The sequence below is a fragment of the Chanodichthys erythropterus genome, chromosome 21 (genome assembly GCF_024489055.1).
Source record: "Chanodichthys erythropterus isolate Z2021 chromosome 21, ASM2448905v1, whole genome shotgun sequence".
NCBI lineage: Eukaryota > Metazoa > Chordata > Actinopteri > Cypriniformes > Xenocyprididae > Chanodichthys > Chanodichthys erythropterus.
Window position 1 is genome coordinate 12,408,519 of NC_090241.1, and position 26,511 is coordinate 12,435,029.

General features: G+C 41.2%; 1 protein-coding gene across 6 annotated transcripts; it reads right to left on the bottom strand.

Annotated features, from left to right (window-relative positions):
• Positions 1–45: 45 nt before the first annotated feature.
• Positions 46–26,449, bottom strand: LOC137010629 (meiosis regulator and mRNA stability factor 1). Of its 6 annotated transcripts, none has more exons than XM_067372771.1 (25): positions 26,389–26,449; positions 25,913–25,990; positions 25,147–25,704; positions 24,865–25,000; positions 23,436–23,650; positions 23,221–23,338; positions 21,144–21,316; positions 20,416–20,850; positions 20,001–20,104; positions 19,051–19,164; positions 18,782–18,968; positions 18,522–18,700; positions 14,941–15,021; positions 14,284–14,517; positions 14,075–14,194; positions 13,817–13,998; positions 11,358–11,578; positions 8,953–9,095; positions 8,737–8,870; positions 6,596–6,798; positions 6,290–6,517; positions 5,909–6,142; positions 5,212–5,433; positions 5,061–5,121; positions 46–3,363 (listed from the first exon to the last, which is right to left on the bottom strand). In XM_067372771.1, the coding sequence occupies exons 3-25, from the start codon at positions 25,693–25,695 to the stop codon at positions 2,849–2,851; spliced, it is 4,788 nt and encodes a 1,595-aa protein (XP_067228872.1). In that variant the 5' UTR covers positions 25,696–25,704; positions 25,913–25,990; positions 26,389–26,449; the 3' UTR covers positions 46–2,848. The 6 variants fall into 6 exon arrangements, with proteins under 6 accessions (XP_067228872.1, XP_067228873.1, XP_067228875.1 ...); XM_067372772.1 differs by having other exon boundaries at positions 25,913–26,010; positions 26,389–26,410; XM_067372773.1 differs by having other exon boundaries at positions 47–3,201; positions 3,286–3,363; positions 25,913–26,440.
• Positions 26,450–26,511: the final 62 nt, after the last annotated feature.

The window sequence follows — 26,511 nt, forward strand, 5'->3', positions numbered from 1 at the left end:
TTTTTTTACTCTTATAGATGGAGGTCCCATTGCCATGCATTAGGGACTTTAAGCAACAGCTGTTGATGGAACGGCAACGACGATCGGAAGTAAACTGTCAACTGCCGTAGCTAAAGAACGCAAAAATCACTAAGCAACAACAAAGAAGATGGCGTGGATCATTTAATCAATTGACATAGTAAACAATACATTACATGTAAATAAAAGCAAGAGAATGGTTGCTGTTGGCATTAAAATGACATACAGATACAACTAAAATACCACATAACCATAGAACATAACATTTACTTATCTAGTCTGTCACGTATTAACGACTACGGCAAATCTGCTACCCTGCCGTAGTAGACGGTTACAGTAGAACGTCAAGAAGTAGCAGTAAAATTTGCGCATGCGCAATGGAACGCCAGAATGCCGTTGCCGTATCAGCAGCTGCTGCTTAAAGTCCCTATTATACGACTGACAGACGGCAGCGGTTGGAGTTAAAAATCATCAGTTGTGTTCTACTGAAGAAACAAAGGTCACCTACATCTTGGATGCCCTGGGGGTAAGCAGATAAACATTTCATTTTAAAAATAGATAAAAATTTTCATTTTTGGGTGAACTATCCCTTTAACTGAAATAAAATAAAATATGCAAAAACCTAAACTTATTTTATTTCCTAGGCCAAGGCAACATTTCCCATTTTCATTTAGTTTGAGTACTAAACAAACCTAAAATTTAAATAAATAAAAACTATGTATACATTTAAAAAAAGAAAAACATTAAATGAAACAACAAAATTACTAAACTTGAAATGAAAAATTCAATACAAAAAAAAATTAAATCAAATTCTAAATATTAATAAAACTATAATAGCATCTCAATGTTACTAAAAGAACACTGGTTTGAGGCAAAAATTGTTCCTTACATGAGATGCATTTCATGCTGACTAACAACTGTATGTGACAAACCCATCAGAAAGGCAGCAAACCTCGACAGGAGAAACACGACTGAAAGCAGGACACCAAATGATGCTTGTGATATTTATTATACATGACAGAAAATATTTGGTCATTACATAAAAAAAAAAAAAAAAAACAACAACAAAAAAAAAAACAGGACTTTCTGGTGGAGACTAAAATCATACCTAAGACCTCCAGCGTCTTGAGCCTGAACTTCAATGTCATTTCACAAGAACCAAACGGATGTTCAGCTGACATAGCAACCTGAGAGGCTTCTAGATTCATTGTGGTCGTCTGATGGACGCAAGAGGATAAACAAATATTAAAACTGCACTTGACGAATGGGAGATGCGCACACACACAGATCCACCGGTACAGACACACATCACATTTCTGCATAAATCAAATATCTATCTATCCAACAGCACGAGAGGCGAACGTTATGCAAACATGCATAAAAACACTGAGAGCTTCTCTTCTGAAGACACACGTACTTCACCTCAGAGTTTCAGCTGCTGCCATTTAGAAAGGCTTCCAAAAACATTCTCAACTGAAAGGAGAGACGTCAGGACCAAAGAGCCACCCTTAAATGAAACGGAAAACAGGATGTGCCATCGAACATCAACAAATCAATGTGTTCAACAGGCATGATACAGAACACTTAAGCGTCAGACGTTAGCTTCGAGCCGAAAGCATGCATGACGCGCACAAAGACAGTGTTACACAAATCAACCTCATCGTGACCGAAGCACCGCGTTGGCGTCTCTCACTCTTATAGAGCCACGGCTGATACAAACCATTGTAAAAGCCGGGCTCAGGCCACAGAGCCGGCGTCTCAAATCACGAAGTGCATCTGCAGAGAGCGAAGACACAAACTCAAGGTTCACAAAAACAACCTTGGCATTTCCAGAGGAACAGGTGATTAACATCATCTGATTAGTACGATTTTGCCAAAACACATAAGAGAGGAAACTGCAGCTACTCATCATAAACAAGGGCTTATGCACGATGTGCATATAACTTTCAAAGCAACTTCTGGACCAAAATTAACATCCATACAAAAGACAAATGGCAGGATACGAGGGTGTTGCTCTTTGGTCCGCTGTAATTCATCTGGACGCCAGTGAAACCGTAAGACGAGTGTGAATATCCTCCGATAAGCAGCTGAGGCGGTTTAAACTAAACATTCCTTTAAGAATTTCAATAAATACGGACTTCATTCACAATATGAACTTAAGCTATTCGGCTTCCGTAAGTCATGTGACGAGGGCGGCTTTAACTAATGAATGTGTTAAAAGAGAGGAAGGCCCTTCAATAACAGGCTCCTGCTTTGAAACAGACTTAACAAAAAGTGTTCTGAAAAGAATTAAGTGATTTCCACCTTCCATTTCATTCGACGGAGCCCATGTGCTTCAAACAACACAAATAACGTCTCAAACAAAGGCACAACTGCACATCTCAGCAGAAGCACACAGAGGACAGATTCACCGTAATGAAGGTTTGGACAAAAGCATCATGATTTCACAGTTCCAATCAGCAGCTGTCTGCACATTTCAGGCTCAACCTAGCCATTAATAACTAGCAAATGTAGTAAAGAAAAAAAACAAAAAACAAAAAACAATCCCATAGCAGGAGTGGCGCTGGTTGGTTTGGTGCTCATACTGAGAGAAACACGAATGAAGAACATGATCTCCTGCAGTCCGGAGCCAAATCAAAGGTTTTGAAAACAGAAATTCACCACACAGAACTTCTGTTTCCTCTCACAAAATAACATCTGTCTCACATGATGTTTCTGTACAGACACACACACACACACAGTCAGAGGGAAGGACACACAGAGCGTCTCATTGCCGCTAACATGAACTCACGTTCATCATGACAACAGAGGTCATGTGACTTATGTAGCTTTAGACTGACAGGGTAGATGTGAAGGAGAAGTTAGCCGCAAGTTTAACCTTGTTACGTGCCGTCCTGCGGCCAGGGCTGTCCGTAATGCATGCTTTCGAGAGCTCTGCTGGTTCAGTCGCTCCGTTATCAGAAGTCGAAGCTGCAAGGTGACCGTTGACCGGCCGAGGCTGCCGATCCTGAACCGGCTCTCGTTCAGACGAACCGCGTGGATGTGGCTCGAAGTGGATCAGATCTCCAGGCTGCAGCTGCACCGGGTCAGGCTGCAGCTGAGGAGATGGCAGGCAAGACGGTACAGGAGCGCACAAGAGATCCACGGGAGATCCTGAACCTAGACACAGCAGCTCCATCTCACCTGACGGACAGAGACACAGAATCATAAACTTACATGTATGACCGAAGCGCAGGTTAATGGACGGGTGTTTGTCAGGGTCTTTACCGCTGGCGGGGCTGTCGGCGGCTCGGGGTTCGTCGGCGGCACGAGGCCCGTCCGCAGTGACCACAGGACTGCCTCGAGCTAAAGAGACAAAAACACACATTCAGCTTGACTTTTAAAGGATTAGTTCAATTCAGAATTAAAATTTCCTTCAAAAATCTCATCCAAGATGTTCATGTCTGTCTTTCTTCAGTTGAAAAGAAAATAAGGTTTTTTGAGGAAAACATACCAAGATTTTTCTCCATATAGTGGACTTCACTGGATTCAACAGGTGGGAGGTCCAAATTGCAGTTTCAAAGTGCTCTACACGATCCCAGCCGAGAAATAATGGTCTTATCTAGCGAAACAATTATATTTTTTAACCACAAATTCTCATCTCGCACTAGATCTGCGATGGGCCACACATTACGTAATCACGTTGGAAAGGTCACGCGTGACAAAGGCGGAAGTACTGCGGTAGAGTGGAAAAACTCCATCTCATTTTCTGCACCTTTTATTACGTAATGCGTGGCACATCGCAGAGCTAGTGTATGAAAAGCATTTGTGGTTAGATTTTAGAAAATGACCGGTCGTTTTGCTAGCCAAGACCCTTATTCCTCGGCTGAGATCATGTAGAACGCTTTGAAGCTGCATTGAAACTGCAATTTGGACCTTACACCCATTGGTCCCCATTGTAGTCCACTATATGGAGAAAAATCCTGGTATGTTTTCCTCAAAAACATTAATATTTTTCCGATTGAAGAAAAACACATGAACATCTTGGATGACATGGGAGTGAGTAAACCATCAGGAAATTTTAATGCACAATGTTGAGGCAAAAAACAAACAAACAAACAAAAAACACCCGACATTCAAATGCTATCCTGCTTACTGGTCATTTACCAGTATTGACAAGTTAAAGCCGTCACTGATGTTTGCAGCGCAATGTTTGACCAGAAGGGTAAAAATTATGGTTATTTTCATCAGTTACGGCTCGTTAGATCTAGCATTCTGCCCACTTTAAATCAGACAAAGAGATAAAGCAGTGCGTTAAGATTACATTTATTTGAATTAATGAGTTATAGCATTTATTTGAATTAATTATGGAGAGAAAGATGATGACAGAATGATAATTTTTGGCTGAACCATTGCTAGTAAAACAATTATGGCAATTCTGCTACAGGAAGAGGAAAGAAATTTTGTTCATTTTCTTGGCTACACTTATTAAAGGGTTAGTTCAACCCAAAATGAAAATTCTGTCATTAATTACTCACCCTCATGTCATTCCAAACTCAGAACACAAATTAAGATCTTTTTGATGAAACTGATGAAACCTTTGATGTCCGTCTCCATTTACGGCCTTTGTAACTATCACTTTGATGCTTCAAAAGGTTCATAAAGAGATTGTAAAAATAATCCATATGAATTGAGTGGTTTAGTCCAAATTTTCTTAAAAGCCTCAATGGCTTTATATGATGAATATATTTAGTTTGTTTTTACTCGCGTATAAATATTGATCAGCGAACACAAGCAGAAGCTCAGCCTAACTTGAATGATGCACAAGAACAAACCTCTTCAAGAAGCTCGAATATGCTGGGCAACACATAAGAATGAACATCATTGGTTACACAGCACGTTTGAGCTTCTGAGAGTTTGGAACGACATGAGGATGAGTAATTAATGACCGAATTTTGGGGTGAACTAACCCTTTAACGTCTTCTGTTCTGACAAACATGATTCAAAAAGCTACATCAGGGGCATCAAACTGACATAGAGGGAAAAATAAAGGATTCAGATACCTCTCATATCATTTTTCAGGACTATGATCTTTTTGTGACCGTGACCTTTAATCCAGACAACCTGTTCAATATACAGAAAGAGAATCCGTTCATCTCAAGGCATTCATGTGTGCTAAATCAAAGCAGACATCAAGAAGTGTGTTTAGCGAACCTGCGGTATGGCAGCCAGCAGCTCTTCCAGTGTCTTATAGCCATAAGTCTGCGGCTGAAACTCTTGGCCAGTGTATTTGCTGAAGGCGCCAAAGAACTCCGACAAGAAGATCTGGTTATAATGATAGGTGTGCAGCAACGCACGGACACTGCGGGCAAACTGGTAGAGTCTTGTCAACCTCACATGCTCCTCAGCATCATCATCATCCTCATCTTCAGAGAGCTGGAGAGGAAGACACAAATGTCAGCATTACCAAAGACTAATGCTGTGTATCAATTCGCAAACTGTCCCAAATAGAAATCAAAATTAGCATTAGTGTATAGAGTATCCCAGGTGGTTTAATTTTTCCAGTTAAAATCCAAAGTGCAGATCCATGCACATTCTAACAGCAACCCAAATTCATGAAAGACCAACGATTGCCAGATTAACATGCTACTACATTTCTCCATCACGGTAGGAAATGAAATGTGGTGGATGTTAACTGTGACAAGATAACTGACAGGGCAGTTTAAACGGTGAAAGGATGCACATAAACACATTAAAGAAGCAATTATGACGAAGTAGTATGTCCCAAAGCTTGCCTACTCTTCTGCTAGACACTCAAATGTATCTACACAAAAAGAGTACATAATTTTAGGGTTTAGTGTAAGTAGATGAAGGCTAAAGCGCTTGACCCATGCCGTAGCGGAGCTCGTACCTGCAGCAGGTACGGCAGACTCTTGAGGAGCTCGGTGAGAGAGATGAAGCCATACTCGCAGGGGTTGAGTGGCGCGGAATAGGCAAGCTCATACTGCTTCCTCAGCTCTTCCACTCCGACATGATCACGATCCTCAGGAAGTGACATCATCAGAGCCAGCAGCTGAGATGTCAAGGCACGCAGGGACTTCCTGTTAATCAGCTGTACCTCCTTCCCTTCAGGAGCATCTACCACCTAGAGAGAAAGACAGAGATAATTTTCAAGAACTATGGGTGGCGTCGGGATGTTTGCTAACAGTATAGCACTGAAAATGTATTACAAACTTCTTTAACGCTAAGCAAAGAACTTCACTGCAAGTATATTGAGGCCTTGCTGTTCTACCTTTACAACATGGCAGAGTTTGTTGAGCAGGGCTGGCAGTGTGCTGGCATCATAGTCCTGCAGACGGAGGGTATAGCCAAACGTCTTGCTGTACTCGCTCAGCAGCTGACTGACAGGAAGTCCAGAGTCTCTCTGGGCCCGAAGCAGCTTCACCAGCTGAGCCGCTAATGCTTTCACACGCTCCACCTCCGTCAGTGCCAGCAGCCGCTCCTCTCCACACTCCAACACCTGAGAGAGAAAGAGAAAAACAATCAATGACTCCTGCCTACTGTTCTAGAACCTTCACATCTGTGTCCGTGTACCGACCAGAAGAACATCTGGAATGGCCTCAAAAAGCTCCATGAGTTTGGTGAACCCGTAGTAAGAGAGTTTGCACTGGCGTCCGAAGTGGTGGTGATACGTGGGGATGAACTTGCTAAAGGGCATCCGGAAATGAGGCTGATGTCTCAGAAGGTCTACAACCTCCTTCCCAAACTGTCGAGTGCGTTCCACTTCCTCTGCCGTCCGTTCTGAGGGGAAACCATATGACAGCACTACATTTACACGCACCCTCAAATTCCACTCTGACCAAAGGGCTCATGTGCTTGTGATGAACACTGATGATTTTGTCATGCACAGATTTGTAAACATAGTGGTAAAGGCGGCATCACATTTTTGGGGTGCTGAAGAATCTGGAGTTCATGTTGCACAACATGAATATTGATTGCATACTGATTGTCAAACATTGAAATGAAGACACTTGAAGAGGTGAAGAGGTTATGCTTAAAGGCAGGAACACACCAAGCTGGTGGCGACGAAAGCAGACTGCGGGGTTGGTTCACGTAGGCAGTGTCTGTGTCCAAAGTTGGTCTGACATATCAAACCGAAACTCGACAGCCGACAACCAAGTAGCACATCCGTTCTGCACCTGTGCGAGATGAAATGCCTTTCCGAACCAGCAGGTGGCAGTAGCTAAACAGCCAATCAGAATGATCAGATGGCCCGGCGGACCGTCGAGCTCCGATGCCGATTCAACATGTCGAATTGGCCGAAAAAAAGCCGACGGGGACCAACTTCAGCTGACGGTGCCAGACGGCCGACCGTTGTCTTGGTGTGTTCCTGCCTTAATGCTTCAGAATGTGTTTTGCAGTTGACAATTAGATTAAAACAATGGCCAGTAACACCTACTTCATGCAAATTCATCATTTGTACTGTGCATATGTGAATAATAGAGGTAAAAATAACCAGAATTCTTAGCGAAATATCAGAATAATGAAAAATGTAAATGGGAGTGAAGTGGTTTGCTTTAGTCATGTAAACATCTTATTGCAATTAATTCCTCAATCTGAGGAAATAAATCACATTGTTGCACGTGTAAAAGCCATTGCTGTGGTTGTACCAGCTAGCCCCGCCCACACTGAAATCTCATTGGACAAAAGCAGTGCTCAAAGATGGATGAGGATCTTGAGGAAATCATCAACAGATTCTCAACTTCCATTCAGAATTCTAAAGTTCAGAATCAGTTGCAGTAGGATTTCCTCAAGATCCACAAGGAAAGCCATAAAAAGAGGTCAAGCATCAGGAAAATGAGGTATAAGGTTTGCGTTCTTAAGGCTAGAACACACTAAAAATTTTGTACAGATTTTTGCCCCAATTTGCAGTCAGTCAGCACATGTTGGTCAGTCTGAGTTGACCAATTTCACAAAACAACAACAACAACAAAAAAAAAAACTTAATTTTTTTTTAAGCTTCAGACTGTGATTCCATCTGGAAAGATGATATTAGACGTTTGGTATCTTGAGCCGATTTTATAACATGTTTTGTTTACATTTGTCACAAGTCTCAGAGCAACGGGCTGCGTGTTTTTGCACAAGTTTGTTGTGAAAGTCTGCTAGTGTGTGAACAGTTGTATAGCATATGATGGCCAGTTTTTTGTCTGTAACCATTTACAAAGTCGTCAAGTGTATGATGCATAGTGTTTTATAATCTGTTCAGATTTTTAAAGTCATGTGGTGTATTCCAGCCTTTAGTGTGACACTGCAAATGTAGCATGTTGATTTTAAGTCCCTAGATGTCAGTCAACAGAATGATTTGGTTTAATTCCCGCCCAAAACCATCTCACACGATTGCGTTCCCAAACAACAGCTAGGACGCAAGTGAACATTGCAGCGTTTATTGCATTTCGTCATTTATGATGCAGGAAAAAAAAGAGCTAAATTTTCATCCCCGATTGCAGAAACTTCCATTTTTCTTACAAATATTTTGGGCCCATTTCCCAGGAAGTGACAATTTTGTTCTTTTGAACCCATGATGGAAACGGTGCTTTGTTCGCAAACTTTTCATTCAATATTCCAATTCTGCACTTAAGTTAAATTTACAACTTTGGAAAGTTGAAAACATAGCTACTGTAATTTTGCAGTGTTGCATCATGCCTGGTTAAGCGATGGTGATTTGCAGCAGTGTTTCACCTCTTTTGGGAACAGAGATGAGTGTGTCACAGTCCTGCTGAGTGACTGTGATGGTCGTGTCTGGAATCTCAGCCAACAGGTCCATCAGATCACACATCCCATAATCCACCACCTGCCAGTTCCTGGAGAAACACCTGACATACACACAGATCAGGAGGAAGAGGTTACACCTAATGCTTCAGAAGCAGAGAGAGACGGCTGTACTGAGATTCTCACCAGTGATACGCCTGCGCGAAGTCCCTGATCACCACCTGTTTACTAGCCTGAAACTTCAGCAGCTTCAGCAGGTCTTGAGTGAAGCGTTTGATCTGAGCACGATGAGTCAACGTCAACAAACGCTTGGAGCCTAAACCTAGGATCTACACACAAAAGAATTAAAGTGAACATGAAATCAAAATGGACAATTCTTTTTTAATGGAAAATTGCTGTTTATTATAAGGCACTGGCTAAGTGCAAATAGTGTATACACTAAGTGAAAATAGCAATAGTTTCCATGTAAACTGTGACAGTAGCATTTTCTTAGAATCTACTGCTATTTTCACCTAGTGTAAATAGCATATCGCTATTTACACCATGTAAAAGTATCAGTTCTTTGCAATAAATAGTAATTAGATGCCATCTATAATTTTATTATATATATATATATATATATATAGGCAGATACTATTTGTACCTCAGCATTTTTGTACATTAACAGGATGCAATATCATAGTGTGTAACCGATTATATTTATTAAAATTATTAAATATATGCTGCCTTATGGGAGAATAAAAACCCTCCCTACACCTTACCCTACCCAATAAACACCTTAAAGTTTCACCTCACAGTTTATTTCCACTTTTAGAGCATTTTTTTTTATCTTTATTGAAAATGAGAGTTTGGCAAAAGGCGGTCAGGTCTGCTAGCCTTAAAGGATTAGTCCACCTTTAAATAAACTTTTCCTGATAATTTACTCACCCCCATGTCATCCAAGATGTCCATGTTTTTCTTTCTTCAGTCGAAAAGAAATTAAAGTTTTTGATGAAAACATTCCAGGATTTTTTCCAAAAAGTAGACTTCAATGGGCACCAAACTACATTTAAAATTATATAAATTTTAACCATAAATGCTCATCTTGAACAAGCTCTCTTCTTCTTCTCTATTTGAATTCCAGCAGTGTAGACACTGCTAAGTGTATTACTGCCCTCCACAGATCAAAGTTTGAACCAACTGTTATATACTATTGAACTAGCATATTGCATATAAAAATTAGTTCAAAACTTTGACCTGTGGAGGGCAGTAATACACTTAGCATTATCTACACTGCCGGAATTCTCATAGAGAAGAAGAAGATAGCTAGTTCAAGATGAGTATTTCTGGTTAAAATGTATAAAATTGTTTTTTTTTTAGAAAATGAGTGATTGTTTCTCTTGATAAGACCATTATTTCTCGTCTGGGATTGTATAGAACAATTTGAAGCTGCAGTAAAACTAATTTTGACTTTCAACTGTTTGGTGCCCATTGAAGTCCACTATATGGAAAAAAATCCTGGAATGTTTTCATCAAAAACTTTAATTTCTTTTCGACTGAAGAAAGACATGGACACCTTGGATGACATGATGGGGGTGAGTAAATTATCAGGAAAAGTTTATTTAAAAGTGGACTAATCCTTTAAAGGCCCCAATATACTTCAAACGAAATCAAAGAACGAACTGATGTGACGTAATTTCAAACAAAATCAGGCTAAAACGAAGTTCATTTTGTGTTCTTTTTGGAAGTTCGAAACGGCTTGCCAAAGCGAACTTTCAGGAAAAGTTCTCTCCAGCTGCAAAACACCTTCATACTACCATTGGTCCATGACGATAACGTAATAGGAGGTGTGCGCTGAGGCTCCGCCTTCATTCACGTGGAACCCTTCTCTCCGACTAATTTCATTACTCGAGTTCGTTGAGGAAAGATCTCCACGGGTAAAAACAAACACACTGGATAAGTTGTGCTTCTGATTAAATGTGGCACAGACACTGTTTTTCATGTTTGATACTGTAAAGCTGCTTGCTTTTAAGCAATCTATTGAATAAAGTGCTTTATAAATAAACGTGACTAGAGCGCTAATTTGCAGAGCTCGTGCTAGCATACCAATGTTGTTATGATCAGACACTTTTCTTATGCTTTCTATAAAAAAATTCTTGCAGTTCTCTTTTTTGTTGTGTTTATTTTATTACTGAGAAAAAAAAAAAAAGTGCACAGCACCCATTTACATATTCATCTAACCGTCGCTCTCAGCAGTGTGGGCAGCGTCAGATTTTTGATTATAGTATATTGCTGGTCACGTATTTTGAACTTCGTTTTACTCCTAAACGAAGAAAAAAAAAAAACTTTGTTTGAAGTATATCTGGGCCTTTACTCTCTACCGCTGATCCACCAATAGCAAACTACAACCATCCAATCAATTCCCCATGGACAAAATCAAGCCCCGCCCTACATTTGTTCTTGTTCCAGAAGCTTTTCGCTCGAATGTGTGTCACAACAGGGAAAATATAAGCGCAACTTCAGTTTCATGCGGACTTAAACTTGCTAGGGAAGCATGGAGAACGTCAAATTGTGAATTAAATGAAAATCTGAGTTCACAGGTGCATCCAGACCTGCAGCACATGAGGAACAGCCTCCAGCAGCTCCAGCAGCTTGGAATATCCGTAGTCAGACACACGGCACTGCTTAGCAAAATGGTGGTGATATGCTGGAATGAACTTTGTGATGGGCATCAAACAGGATGGCTGGTTCTTCATGAGATCCACCATCTCTCGGCTGAACTGGATCAGCTGTGGGTTCCCAACTGGACTCTTACTGCGCTGCAGCCATGGATCTGAGCATAAACACAAGAGAAACAAATATGGGCTTTCACTCATGCACTTCATTAGCACCAGATAAGCTTGTGACTAATGCTACGACAAGATGAGCACTGTGCAATAAATTAGCATCGACCAGTAGGTGGATTGTCTGAACTAGCGGTTCTTAAAGTCACCATGAAACCAAACACCTGTTTTTTTTTTTATGCACTATTGCAGTATTTACTATAAATTATCTGTGGTCATCATTGTTTGTTTATTAATTCATGTGCCTCATAATCTTGAATCAAAATAACTTCCCCTCCCTCTTGCAGTGTCATTTCTGATGACAAGGTGACCTGTCACTCACATGAGATCCATCAATAGCAAACCACAACCATCCAATCAATTCCCCACGGACGAAAGAAAGCCCCGCCCTACCTTTATTCTTGTTCCAGAAGCTGTTTGCCACAATATGGAAAAGCCTAACACAACTTCCAAATCATGCAGACTTTAAACAGAACATGACAGAGAAAATGTCATAATTTAGAATTTAGAGATGTGATCTTTTTCCTCTTTGTAGCATGTGTTTCTGATTTTCACAGAGCATTTAAGGCTTTTAAAAAAAAATTGTAATACAACCCTATAGATGGATCATTATCTCATGTTTGAATGTTGTGCTGGCTTTAATTCAGGTGCTTCACACACACACACACGTTTGTTTTTGTGAATTGTGGGGACATTCCATAGGCGTAATGGTTTTTAAACTGTACAAACCATATTTTCTATGCCCTTACACCTAAACCTACCCATCACAGAAAACTGCACAGTTTCACTTTCAAAAAAAAAAAAAAAAAAAAAAAAAAAAAAAACTCATTCTGTATGATTTATACACCTTTTGAAAAATGGGGACATGGGGTAATGTCCTCATAAGTCACCCTCTCCTTGTAATACCCATGTCATACCCATGTCATTACACAAATTTGTGTCCTGATTAGGCATGTGACGGTATCAAATTTTCATGTTGCGATTAATTGATGAAGCTTTTATCACGGTATACGGTATTATCACGATATTAAAATAAGTTGCAAAACCATTTTTGTCATAGTTTAACAGGTTTAAGAAGTCTTTTTGTAATAAAACAAAAACAACTCTGACTGAAATTTTCAAACAGATTAAAATGCAAAAGAATTAGGCTATAAAGAACAACAGATAACACTTTAATGCAGTGTTTCTCAACCAGGGGTCCGTGGACCCCTAGTGGTCCTTGACGTAATGCCAGGGGGTCCTTCTAAAATATCTGAATATGAAAATTTGTATATTTTGACATTTGACATGTTACCATAAAAGAAGAAGATAATGTATAATATAACCAACAATATTGCTGAATATTGGACAAGTCAACTAACGTAGTAGTAAATTATACTTGATTGCATTTGGTCTTCACAAAGACATTAATGATACCAATGAGCCAATGTTATTCTGGGGTCCTTGAGGATGGTTCTAAATATGACGGGGGTCCATTACTCAAAAAAGGTTGAGATTCACTGCTATGCATTAACTAAGATTGAGCAATAGCTACATTTGTTACAGAAAGTGTTATTTTTTGTTAATGTTACTTTATAAACAACTGAGCATTGTTAGTTTTATCTCAGGTCCATTAAATAAGTTATTTTGATTTTAGTAATGTTATTAAACAGTAACTAAGAAATTAACATTAATTAATTTTAATACTTTATAAGTATTTTTATTGTCAGTTTAGTGATAATGAATTAACATGTTAACTAATGAAGCTGTATGTTTTCAAAGTTTTACTGAACAATAACAAATAATCAGAACATTTCTAATCATTAGGGCATGTTGTAGTCCAGATTAAAATGTTTAGGTTTAAAAATAAATATCCTTAAGTATTTTTTAAGTATTCAGTATTTGGTGCTGTGATGAACAACACTGAGATTACAAAAAAAAATTCAGCGCGTCTCCTTCACTTGTTCCGCCATGTGCCACATGCACATTGGGATTGTTTACATCTGAGTGCACGTGTCCTTTTGACGCAGAATACAGTTGTGCATTTTATATGACTGATGGGTAAAGTATTCATAATTGCCTTATAAAAAAAATAAAATTATAATTAGTAATAAATTATTATTTACGGTATTCTGAAGTGCCCACGATTAAAATATTGTGCATATTCATTATTGCAATTTATCGCATTACTGAATATCGGCACAAGTCTAGTCCTGATGTGTCACAAAAACATGTGCACATGCACACACCTGCATTGGGTGGTGGGGGTTTGTTGTGAATCCACTTGATGATTTTGAAGCCATTCTGGGCCGTTACTATAGTGACTCCAGGGATGCAGGTGATGAGGTGCTCTAACGGGACGCTTCCCTCCAGCTTCCCCTCCTCTGCAACAGTTAAAGGACTGAACTCTGCTGCATAGCATTCTGGGAAACTGTACAGAAAGGAAACAGTCACACATACAATAGAGATTAACAGACCTATTAAATAACAGCAAGAGTGTGTGTTACCTAAGCAGCGGTACAGTTCCCTCATGACTCTGCAGTAAACTGTGGACATGAGCAGCCAGAACTTTCAGAGACACCAGAACAAACGGGATCATGTAAGAATCCGGATCAAAGTCAGATTCACTGAAACCAGAAGACAAACTGTCAAGTTCATTGCTGCTAAAATGACTGAAACTCAATGAATATGCGAGCACACGCCTGTCTACATTTACCTGAAGTCCCGCTGAGTGCAGTGCCGTTTGCAGACAGGCTCATGGTACTCCAGCTCCTCAAACAGAACCGGACTGGCTGTATTGGAGCTCTCGTGAGAGTGTGCGGATCCTAACGGACTCTGCCGGGCCTGAGTGCTGGACAGCAGACACACGAGCCGCCCGCCTCCCTGCTCACGCACACACACCACCTCTGGCAATCGGTACAAGTCACTTACCACCAGCTTATGACCAAACCTGCAGTACAGACACAGCGTTCAAGACACAACTCAAACAAACGGGCATGCGCATTAGTGCTGTCAAAAGTACTGACTTCAGTACCAAGTTGGTACTGAAAGCAGGCGTCTGTCAGCGGATCCGCTGATAAATGTCTGCTTTCAAATGCTCCTGTGTGTATCTGTGTAAGCACTTGGTAAAGAGTATTAAAGATGTCCATTTACAACATGTTTTTGAAGTGTTGAACATCGTAGCCAACCACAGAGATATCTGTTGAGTGCGTGAACAATAGCCAGTCAGACGTGTTTACGAATCCACTCAGTGCTCAAAATGCTAGGGGGAAATGCTGGTATTGTCAAATTTTTAAAATTTTATTACTGATTTGGTGCTGAAGTCGGTACTTTTGACAACACTAATGTGCATCCAACTTAGCGTATCACTCACTTCTTCTCGTAGGTCTCGGTGAACTTGTAGAGAGGCAGGCAGTTGGCTGGTGCGTCCTGCAGGATGCTGCTGATCTCAGAGCTGCGAAACAAACATGATCACATCTACAACAGGAAGAGACTGAGCACTGAGGCTAGACAAGTGCCGAGATATAGTAATACGATTCATCATAATAATGAACGTGCACTGAATTGTAATTGTGGTCTTAAATGTGAATAATTATCATCAATTATTTTGATTTATAGAATGCATTTTTAAAATACTTTTCCATTAACCAGTTATAATTTCCAACACTGCGTCAAAGAGGCATGTGCACTATGTAAACAAACCCAAAATGGAAGAGAAGCATGACGGAATAAGTGAAGGAGCGAGTGAAGGAGATTTGACGTAAACAAAGCAGGCTGCACTACTTCCTGTTTATGGACAATATTTAAATGTTTCAAACTATTCAGATTTTTATTTTCTTTATGGTGTATCCATCACAGCACCAAATACTGTAAAAGGCTATTTTCAAACATTTGTTTACATTTTTAAATTTTTTACACATTCCAGACAAAAAAAAAAAAAATGCCCTAGATAGTGACTGAATGTGTTTTTTTTTTTTTTTTATAGTTCTTTTGCACTTTATTCTGTTTGAAACATTTGTTTACTTTACATCCTTTTTGTTTTAAGAAAGAAAGTTATTAAAAAGGACCCATTATGCCCTTTTTCAAAGTCTTGATTTTGTTTTTGGGCTCTACTAGAACAGGTTTTTATGCTTGAAATGTTCATTATTTTCCCCATATTTAACATTGTTGCAGCTCGTCTCTTCCCAGTCTGTCAGGAACACTCTGTTTAGTTCCTGTCTCTATGAAGCCCTTTTCTGAAAAGCACAATATGCTCTGACAGTGTGTAGTGATTAGGGTTGCCACCTGTCCTGGTTTTACCGGGATTGTCCTTTTTAATAACCTGAGCCGGGAGAGTAGATAAATTTCCTGGGACAGGTTATTAAAAAGGAGGACAAAAAAAACTGAATGTCCCGGTTTTCGAAAGGCTACATGAACATGTATGTTCAATTTAATATTTTCTCACTTGAAATAGCCTATGCATGTCTCTCATAGGGTGTCTCGTGTGTAGAATGTGCTATCATTGGCTCTGGGACATGTGTCGTGTGACGTAGGCTATGTCATCTAGCGCATCTGTCTTGGCAGCTAGCCAGTTACTACAGGCGGCAAATTGAAGCAGTGAAGAAGATTTTACGTCATCAACATCGTTTGTTGTTAGTGTTAACATGGGTGGCGAGACAGAGGACGAAGATGACAATGTGTCAACAAAGACTGACAGGCCAGTAAAAAAGAAAATTAAACGTTCGGCCTACTTTAATAATGACTGGATGAAAAATGACAATTACTCCACATGGCTAAAGCAAACACCAGGCGATCCATTATATGCTACTTGCTCCATATGCTCAGTTAAAATTCTGGTTAAACATGAAGGCAAAACTGCTTTAGATGACCATGCTAAAAGAGAAGAAACACTGAATTCAAGACATTCATTGAAGAACAGAAACCACTAATAGCTGCAGCAAAGGGAAACACCAAGTATAGATGGAAGACTAGGTAAGCTAAGGCCTATTTATGTATGATTTTGTTATTCCAATGTCTGATTGAGACATACTAAATAAAAGTGGCTATAGATGTGGCTAAGGTATGGTAAATGCAAATCTAATCAGGTCATCCCTCTACTTATTTCTTTAGCAAAGAGGAAGCAAAAGCAAGCACAAGCACCAGTATCTAAGCAATCAGGTAAGCTATAAGTTAAGTAAGATAAGTGAGAATACTTGAGATGTTTAAAATATTCACGAGTCACGACAATGCGCAATCTTACTGCACAAAGGCCAAATTTGTCTTATGGGTCTAATGTCTAATGGACATTTTCACTTGTGAGCAAAGCGGTCTGTCAGGTCATCGATAGGTCCAGGTTTTTTTTAATCAGACATAGATGGCAACCCTAGTTGTAATTGGTCAAGCACTTCGAGAGTGTTTGGGAAATGGGCCGCCCCTTACCATAACCATGAGTTTCAATACTCTTACTAATTCAACCAGGCCCTGCCCCTTTATTCTGCGTTTGCCTTGGGCAGGAATTATTTAAATGAGGAATATTGTGACATGTTTATTCACAGAAGAAAACTCGTATACATACACAAACACACAAACATACAGTGTTAAGACCCGTTAGGAGGACAACACTTCAATGCAGTGATAGTACCATATACTAGGGCTAGGACAATATATCAATGCATCATGACTTGTTTCTGGTATTTTACTAATGAATCGCAAATCGATTCGATTTAGCACTCTAGGCTAGTTCTTAATGCTTTTATGATGCAAGATTAAAGGTGCCCTAGAACTTTTTTTAAAAAGATGTAATATTAGTCTAAGATGTCCCCTGAATGTGTCTGAAGATTCAGCTCAAAATACCCCATAGATTTTTTTAAATTCATTTTTTTTTAACTGCTCCACGCCCACGGAGCTCTCGCTTGCTTTGAATAGTGCATAAACAAAGTTCACACAGCTAATATAACCCTCAAATGGATCTTTACAAAGTGTTTGTCATGCATGCGTCGGATTATGTGAGTATTGTATACTGTTATATTGTTTACATTTGATTCTGAATGAGTTTGAGGCTGTACTCCGTGGCTAACGGCTAATGCTACACTGTTGGAGAGATTTATAAAGAATGAAGTTGTTTATGAATTATACAGACTGCAAGTGTTTATTAATGAAAATAGCGACCGCTCTTGTCTCCGTGAATACAGTAAGAAACAATGGTAACTTTAACCACATTTAACAGGACATTAGCAACATGCTAACAAAACATTTAGACAATTCACAAATATCACTAAAAATATCAAGTTATCATGGATCATGTCAGTTATTATTGCTCCATCTGCCATTTTTCGCTATTGTTCTTGCTTGCTTACCTAGTCTGTTGATTCACCTGTGAAGATCCAGACGTTAATACTGGCTGCCCTGGTCTAATTCCTTTCATAATGTTGGGAACATGGGCTGGCATATGCAAATATTGGGGGCGTATACCCCGACTGTTACGTAACAGTCGGTATTATGTTGAGATTCACCTGTTCTTCGGAGGTCTTTTAAACAAATGAGATTTATATGAGGAGGAGGAGGAAACAATGGAGTTTGAGACTCACTGTAAGTCATTTCCATGTACTGAACACTTGTTATTTGACTATGCCAAGATAAATTCAATTTTTCACCTTTAAATGTAAACAGCCCACTGCAAACACCCTTGTAATAATCTTCAACCTTCTCGAACTTTATGAATGATTATTTTATAGAAGGTTCAAGTGGTGTGTGTAAGGAATTGAAAGGAAGCAGAGTACAGCTGTTTCTAAAACACGCAGTGCCATCTGCTGTTGAAAACCAAGCTCAGAATCGTTTCGAGAAAGAGATAAATACAGAAAATATCAGAATCGATCCAGAATAACTGCTTGATTAGTGATGCATTGATGATATGATAAAAGTTTGAGCAATTATCGCGATATGACAATTTGATACAGTCTATCACATCATGCTTACCTTAGGCAGGTGAGAGATTTGTTACTGGCTCCAGTGACGAGCGACACATGAATCCTCTTGCTGCCGATTTTATAGCGATGCAGCAGACTTACAGCACCGATAGCCTGCTGGAGTGAACTCATGTGCACCCGTGCCTTCAGCTGATAGTCAGTATGAGGACTCAGATCAACGCTCTTCACCTACACACACACAAACACATATCATAATGAAGTTTGCCTTCAACCAGCTCTGGTATTTAATTTCTGCGAGACGCGACTCACTCTGCCGTGTTTAGCAAAAGCGTCTCGCAGTATTTGCTGCAGGTCCTTGCGTGACATTCTGTAGTCCAGATTAGTGACCTGAACATCAGCTCCGTCAGAGAAGGGCTCAGACAGGCCGTCGGTGCAGCTGCTGGGGGACGGAGCACTCAGCGGAGATGAGCGGTTTGATAGGCAGGGGGACGCACTCCTGAAGAGACCAGAGACCAACCAACATGTGACGAGAACTTAAGAGTTTTATGAAGCCTTTGATGACCATTCAATTCGCTTACCGTGATGACCATGAACTCTGAGAGAGTATCACAGGACTGAAGCTCCGCTGTATACTTAGTTTACTGAATGCTGAAGGAGTGCTAATCTGAAACGGCTGCCCCGGAGAGTCTCGCCTTCTCACACACACACACACACACACACACAAAAAAACACACACACACAAACAATCATTACCTTCACAATCATGGGAACACATGAACACTGCTTGTGATGTGATATGTACTTTTGTGTGTGATTGTGACATATACAAATTTGTGTCCTGATAATGATATGGGTATGACATAGGTATTACAAGGAGAGGGTGAGTTATGAGGACATTACCGCATGTCTCCACTTTTCAAAAGGCTTATAAATCATATAGAATGAGTTTCTTTGAGAAAGTAAAAATGTGCAGTTTTCTGTGATGGGTAGGGGTAGGGGTGGGGTAGTGTGGGGCGATAGAAAATATGGTTTTTACAGTATAAAAACCATTACGGCTATGGATTGTCCCCACAATTCACAAAAACAAACCTGTGTGTGTGTGTGTGCGCACGTGTGTGTGCGTGTGTACGCATGTGCGTATGAATGAGTGAATGTGTATGTGTGTGTGTATGAATGACTGAATGTGTATGTGTGCAGGAATTAGTGAATGTGTGTACGCATGTGCGTATGAATGAGTGAATGTGTGTGCGTGCGTGAATGAGTGAATGTGTGTGCGCGTGCGTGAATGAGTGAATGTGTGTGCGCGTGCGTGAATGAGTGAATGTGTGTGCGTGCGTGAATGAGTGAATGTGTGTGCGTGCGTGAATGAGTGAATGTGTGTGCGTGCGTGAATGAGTGAATGTGTGTGCGTGCGTGAATGAGTGAATGTGTGTGCGTGCGTGAATGAGTGAATGTGTGTGCGTGCGTGAATGAGTGAATGTGTGTGCGTGCGTGAATGAGTGAATGTGTGTGCGTGCGTGCGTATTACCTCCGGCTGCGCTGTTGTGGCTGCTCTGCAGGTTTTCCGGCTGCAGGCAGGAGGGTGTGACTCTGGGGCGAGGCACTCACAGGTCGGGTCACACTGCACACAGCCTGCAGCAAACAAATACAGGCACACAGCGCTAACTTCACAACAAACATGATCACACGACCGATTCCCAATGAGTCGAAAGACAGGAATGTGACGGGGAGGACAGATGAGGACAGAGGAAGATGGAGTCTCAGCAACGGCATGTAAAAGCATCGCTGGGCGCAGCCACACGTCACAGAGAGCAGCGGGACACGAGCAGCGCAAGCAGGGTCAAGCGGCAGCACACAGGCACAATGAGAATGGCATGAGAAGAGGAAGCGTGCGATTGGAGGATGATGGGGAGGAGGCGGGCAGAGGCGGGTACACAGCTGACCTGGGGGAGGGGTTTCATCACAGGGCTGCACGAGGAGGCGTGGCCTGCTTTCCTGGGGGTATACGGGCGCTCGGTGGCGTGGCTTCCCGCCTGGCACGACCGAGACGCCCGGCGAAGGCGACGGGGTGAGCGTGGCTTCTCTACGGGGAGGAAGACAGAAGAGGAGGCGGCGGGCAGCCGGCGCTCCTCTTCCTCCTCCGGGCCGTCAGGAGAGAAGGACACCACGATGCGGTGGCCTAGGACATCTTCGTTCTCCATGCGCTTGCGGGCGCGCTCAGCTGCGCTGGCACTGGCGAACCGGAGCACGGCGCAGCCGCCTGATACGCCCAACACTTTCCCTCCACAGTTATTGGAGAGGCGCTGTAGCCGGTTCGCCACAGCTTTGGCATCACGGTGCGTGGGAAGGTGGTGCACAAACAGAAGACTGAAACTGGGCTGAGGAGCAGAGACACAAACAGCACTCTGGGAGATCTGAGATGAAGCTGGAATTCAGCTTCTGTCGCTGGGAGCTTTAATTAATGGGACTCTAATTCTCTATGAATCTCAGAGCATGGAGTCACACACTGAATGACTTTATGATCACATGATTACGAAAGCAGCCCGACTAAGCAGCATCTGTCTCCAAACAAACACCAGCCAGCAGTTTTCTGCCTTCATCACATCAGTGCTCAAATGCAGAACCAAATGCACTCAGGAATATAGAAAAAAAGTGAGGTGAGGTGGCTGACCTGCGATTTGACGACCATCCCAGGGGGAAGGTCTGAGACGAACTCCTCAAAAGGGACGCGCAGGTGTGCGTGTTGCAGCAGAGCAGACGAAGCCTGGCTCTTGTGTACCAGAAACACCTGGAAACCGTGACGATGCCTTAGGTCACTCAGCTCACTGGCGAAGTTCACATCCGCTGCAGGAAGGACAGACAGAAATTCAATTTAACTTTTGTACATGAAACTGCACGATTAATCGTTAAAAGATCAAAGTATCGATTCAAACACCCATGCAATCTTGTTCCTAAATGACAACGATTTGTCCGTCTATTAAAACAAGTACAATCACAGCGAACATTCAGATCTGCGATGGTGCTGCTGCTGACCGAAAGAGAGCAGCTGTCATTTATAGGTATAAAAACAGCTTCATAGTCTTTTCAACCACACAGTGTTATTATGTTTTATTTACAATAATTCTAATTTTCACAGAAGAACTGAGATCAAAGTTTATATTTCAGATATAAACACTGAGGTTCATAGTAGAGATCAAAATAGAGTAAATCACGTTTTGAAAGTAACTTGACACTTCAAATAAACATTTGTATCAATAACATCAATACACCAGTAGGTGGCGACACATTTCTCTATATTCTCTGTAATTTTGCCATTAATAATTTTGTCTTGCGTAGCCAGACCTTCAGACTGACAGAAGGAGGTCTGGACCCTATCGCAGCTTTCATTGGCCAAGGACCACCCAAGAGGATGTTTGACTGACATGTAACGCAACCAATCACCCTTCGTTTTGTTCTGCGTCATGCTTAGAGGCATGAAAATGTAGTCGATGTTCCTAGAATAACAGGCTGGCGTGCATCTAATAATTCATTCAAGAACCGCAAAACTTTACATTTTGAAAATCCATTGTTTAGTTGATCCTGGAACTTTAGGACTTCATGAATTTGTCAGTGAATCACTAGCTATTTTTCCATCCATAGTTGTGAATTTAACTTTTGCGCAAAAATGGACATTTGCGAATAAAGTACCATTCCCATCCCAAGTGTTCAAGAGAACAAAATAGTCACTTCCTTGCAATAGTGCGAGACGCTTCTGGGAAGGAATTAAACCAAATGATTCTGATGATAGACTTTGATTCAGGAATTTCAGAACCACCAAACCAACATTTGAGATGCTGTGATGCGATTAGTCTGCTGGTTAGTCCAGTTATCCAATCACATCCGCTGCCAAGGCAAAATCATGTGAGGTTTTTGTTGCGCATTGAGGGATTTATTCAGAAATGCATTTCCATCGTAGTTTATGAGCATGTCTTCTTATCAGATTTAAAAAAAAAAAAAAAAAAAAAAAGATCGGCCTCAACTGAGTGCATACATATTTGTATACATTTAGAATTTATACGCATCTTGGTGTTTTGCATTAAAAACATAGCTACTGGCTCATCCGATTTGTTCAACAACAACAAAAAAAGTGCATTCATTCAGTAACAAAACACCGCTGTGTGTTGCTTGGAGACACACAACAGCAAAGAATTGGTTTGGAACTATTTTCGTTAGCAAAATAGAACAAAAACAATTGTGGCAATAGTGTGTGTAAATTGTTACTCAACTTGTTTGTTGAACTGTTGTATAAAATCAATGCCATAAGTGCAATCATGCTATTGGAGAAAAAAAAAACAACCTTGTTTATGTGATAATGTTTAACTATCATATGATATAAATATAACATACAATAACTCATACAGGGGCATTTTTTGCCCACGGAATTCAAGATATGGGGCAAAGACGGCATTTTAATAGACTAATAGAATAGGTGTTTTTTTTGTCAGATCACACATTGCTAAAACAACAATTACGATAATATCATATACATATTGAACATCCCTAGTATCACACTTCACTGTGTGTTTTCTGTCAGTTCAGTCTAGTTTAGACACTATTCCACATTTCTCATTGGTGGTTCTGCTGTTCAGGAATAATAGTATACGTCCTATTATATATCAAGCACTTTTATCTCAAGAGATAAATCAGATTTTTCATGATTTAAGCCCCTTAAATATTTTGAACAGAGTTTTACGTTTGTGGACACGTACAGGAAACAACGATGACCGTTGCGGGTGCAGCATGTGTGTCTGCGAATCGCCGGAGACTCTGACGCAGTTTGTCATCGGCTGCATTTTTGGCTGTAGCGTTAATGTGGGCAACAGTCACCTGAACAGGAAGAAATCAAGCAAACAATAAACAAATGCATATGGATCAATCAAATGTCAATGAAACGCTCTGGATGAGCCGTGATGCTCACGCGCACCTGGCAGTTGTTGAGCTCCTGGATGACGGCTTTGTTCTCTTTGTTGATGTCACATACACAGATGAACTCTGCCTCGCGATGTCCCTGAAAGAAGCGCTCTCGGAGTCTCTGCACCACCGTCGCAGCCGAGCGTCCGCTGGGAACCGCGCAGTTTTCGATGTCCCAGAACACCCCAATGGGGGGCAGCGTTTCTTGTGTGCCGCTCTCTGAAGAACCTGCAGACACAGATACAGTGAGCGACACTCATCCAATTTCTCCAGGGTTGCACCAGCCATCCGTACGTCTGTGCTACAAAGTCTACACTAGAGGCTTAGTACCTAAAAGCTAGTCTGTAACTAAAACTGCAGGTTTTATGAAGGTACATGACTTTTTAAAGACCTTTTTAAAATCAAGTAATTTAGTAATCTAAGGAATAAATTGAAGGGAATGTCAATATGATCTCTAAATGTAAATGTCTAGGGTGAAACAATGTATTAGCAATACTTCAGAGTTTGAAAAAATAACTTCCAAGATATACATTACATTTTAGAAAAAAAATTAGCTTGAATACATCTGCTCTCAACCACTAGAATATGGATTTAACTTTTACCATCTCTTCTGATCACACTGCAAAAAAAAAAAAGTTGTTCTTCCTCCTTATTTTTGTCTCGTTTCCAGTGCAATTGTCTAAAGATTCTTAAGATACATTTACTGGTGATATAAAATGAAAAAATTTGATTGCCGTTTCTTTTGATAAAAGCATCTGCTAAATGATTAAAAGTTACAAATATAAAATATGAAGTCTTGTCTTCCGTGAAACTGATCAAAATGAAGTGAGTTTATGCTTAAAACAACAACAAATATCTGCCAATGGGGTCAGAAAATCAACTTAATTCAAAGGGAAGTTTTTTCATAACTCGTTGAGAGATTTTTGATCTTGTTTTAAGCATAAACACTTCATTTAGTTCAATTTTTCAAGACTTCATTTTATATTTGCATCTCACGTTGGTGTATCAAAGATGTTTAGATATTTGTATTGGAAAACAGGACAAAAATACTGAGGAAGAAATCTTTTTTTTTGCAATGAATGCAATATTTAATGCCATAACTTTATGAATTCAAGCCTTTCTGCTCTGATTTAAGACCTTGTTAAGGCGTTAATTTGTGTCTGTTGGGTAAAACTGATGCAATTCAGTCAGTCTGCCATTTTATTCCCACCATTACTCCTGGTTGGAGGCTTCCGAAAAAATATTTTGTTTATACCTAAAGTTACTTTTCAACTAAGTTTAATGGTGCAACGCAAAAAATATTTAGCAGTGGGCAAGTTGTAACTTAGTGCATCTTTATGTTTCAAAAGTAGGTTATAAGTTACGAACAGCTGGTGCAACCGGCCTCAGCACACTAACAACAGCACCAAGTAAAACAATGTGTGCTTCTTGTGTGTATAGACCATATTTCTGAGGGGTTTTGCTGAGGTGGACACCCAGCAGACTGTCAGATGAAACCCCTGTCACGCCACAGCCATTGCACACAGGGACGGGTGGAGGAATGTTCGGCCAAACCTTCTCTGAGTCGACATGTAAATTCTGAAAACAGAAGAGACTGAAGTCAGATTTCACCGCAGACTCCACACGAGTACCGCTTTACCACATTTCTGCCTCGCCTTCACTTTGTATTTTATTGGAGAATGAAGGATGTGCTCGAGTCAGCGGTGAGAGAGCGATCCACCAACCTTTCTCCAGCAGTCCTGCAAACAGTGAGCACCCTTCACACACAGCGGCGTATGCTCAACACTGAGGTGGAGTGAGTTAGAGCAGAGGTGAGAGGGTGAGGACGGGTCACCGTGTGAAAAAGGGTGCGACTGCACCCGACGACAGTGACAGAGTTTACACAGAGAGGAACAGACGTGCAACTGCCTCAGATTCGCACAGCAGGATGCGTGGCAGTGGCTCGCCGCAGCAGAGGGCGTCCCGAAGCTTCCAGGGGTCTGCGGCGGCGCTCCAGGGCCACCGTGAGTGAGTGCCGAGGGGTGAGGTGGGGTGAGATTGTGTGTCTGTGAGCGGGAGAGATATAGAGGAAAGCCTCCACCGGTGGTTCCGCTGGCCTCGCTAGAACTCTGCTGCAAGCGGACGCTAGCTTCACAGCAAGAACACACGCTTACGCTGAGACCGCCCGGCTGCGTCTGCGGCGGGCCAATACATGAGTGCGCCTGCGGGCCGGCACCGTGGAGGGGAGGTGGCGGCACATCTTTCAGTTCCAGGACCGGCTTACGGACCTCCATGGAATCGCTCTGGAGAAACATAGAAGCCTTGTGAACTTGACTAGAACATAACTGGAATATTAATACTCTCTTTGTGGCAAAATCATGTGAAAATGAGGGCTAAACACAATGTGCTTGTAACTCGCGCTGTGAGTTACAGGTCACTTTATTGTTGCATCATGAGAGTTTCAAAACAAAAACATTAACAACAGCGCGTAAACACTCATTAACATCTCACCTGTGAGTGCAAGCAGTCGGCGAGTTTGCAGAAGCGTCACAATAGTTGAACATCCCACCTGTCTGACATCATCACCACCTGCAGAAGAAACAACAAACCTGACCTCTGATCAGTGTTGAACTACAGCAACTCAACAATCGCTAACTGACTAGAAAACATCAGCAAAGCCAGTTTAAAGATCGAAAACAAACGCAACCGGCCGCCAATCAGTCAAATTAATGCTAATGACGGTCACATGAGACTGAGATTTTTAAACACGCTGCTAGTGCTCGGGTAATTTTTTTCCCCCCCCGAACGGTTCAGCGGAAATCCACGAGTTTTTGTGTTTGTTTTGTTTGCATATCAGCCGTGTTCCGCTTCCGTCCTTGGCCGTCAATCGCTGTTTACAGTTTCATGGAAACATTAGAATACACATATCTGACTAATAAATCTGACTGTTTGCATTTAATGAGGATTTTGGATTAATTGCAGCTTACCATCTCGCGCTGGCCGCAGTCCCGCCAGCCGTCTCCCTGGTTACCAGACTTCCGACTGATCACTGCCGTAAAGCCAACGCAGATGTCGTAAAATGAATGTCGCTTCCACAAGAAAGCGGAAAT

Bases quoted from the DNA above. Each gene is read 5' to 3' on its own strand.
- LOC137010629 (XM_067372771.1), bottom strand. From the start codon at position 25,695: ATGGAGGTCCGTAAGCCGGTCCTGGAACTGAAAGATGTGCCGCCACCT. The intron at 11,579-13,816 runs GTGTGTGCATGT...GTTTATGCTCAG, and splicing joins ACCCCCACCACCCAATGCAG to ATCCATGGCTGCAGCGCAGT. The intron at 6,143-6,289 runs GTAGAACAGCAA...CTTTCTCTCTAG, and splicing joins AACTCTGCCATGTTGTAAAG to GTGGTAGATGCTCCTGAAGG.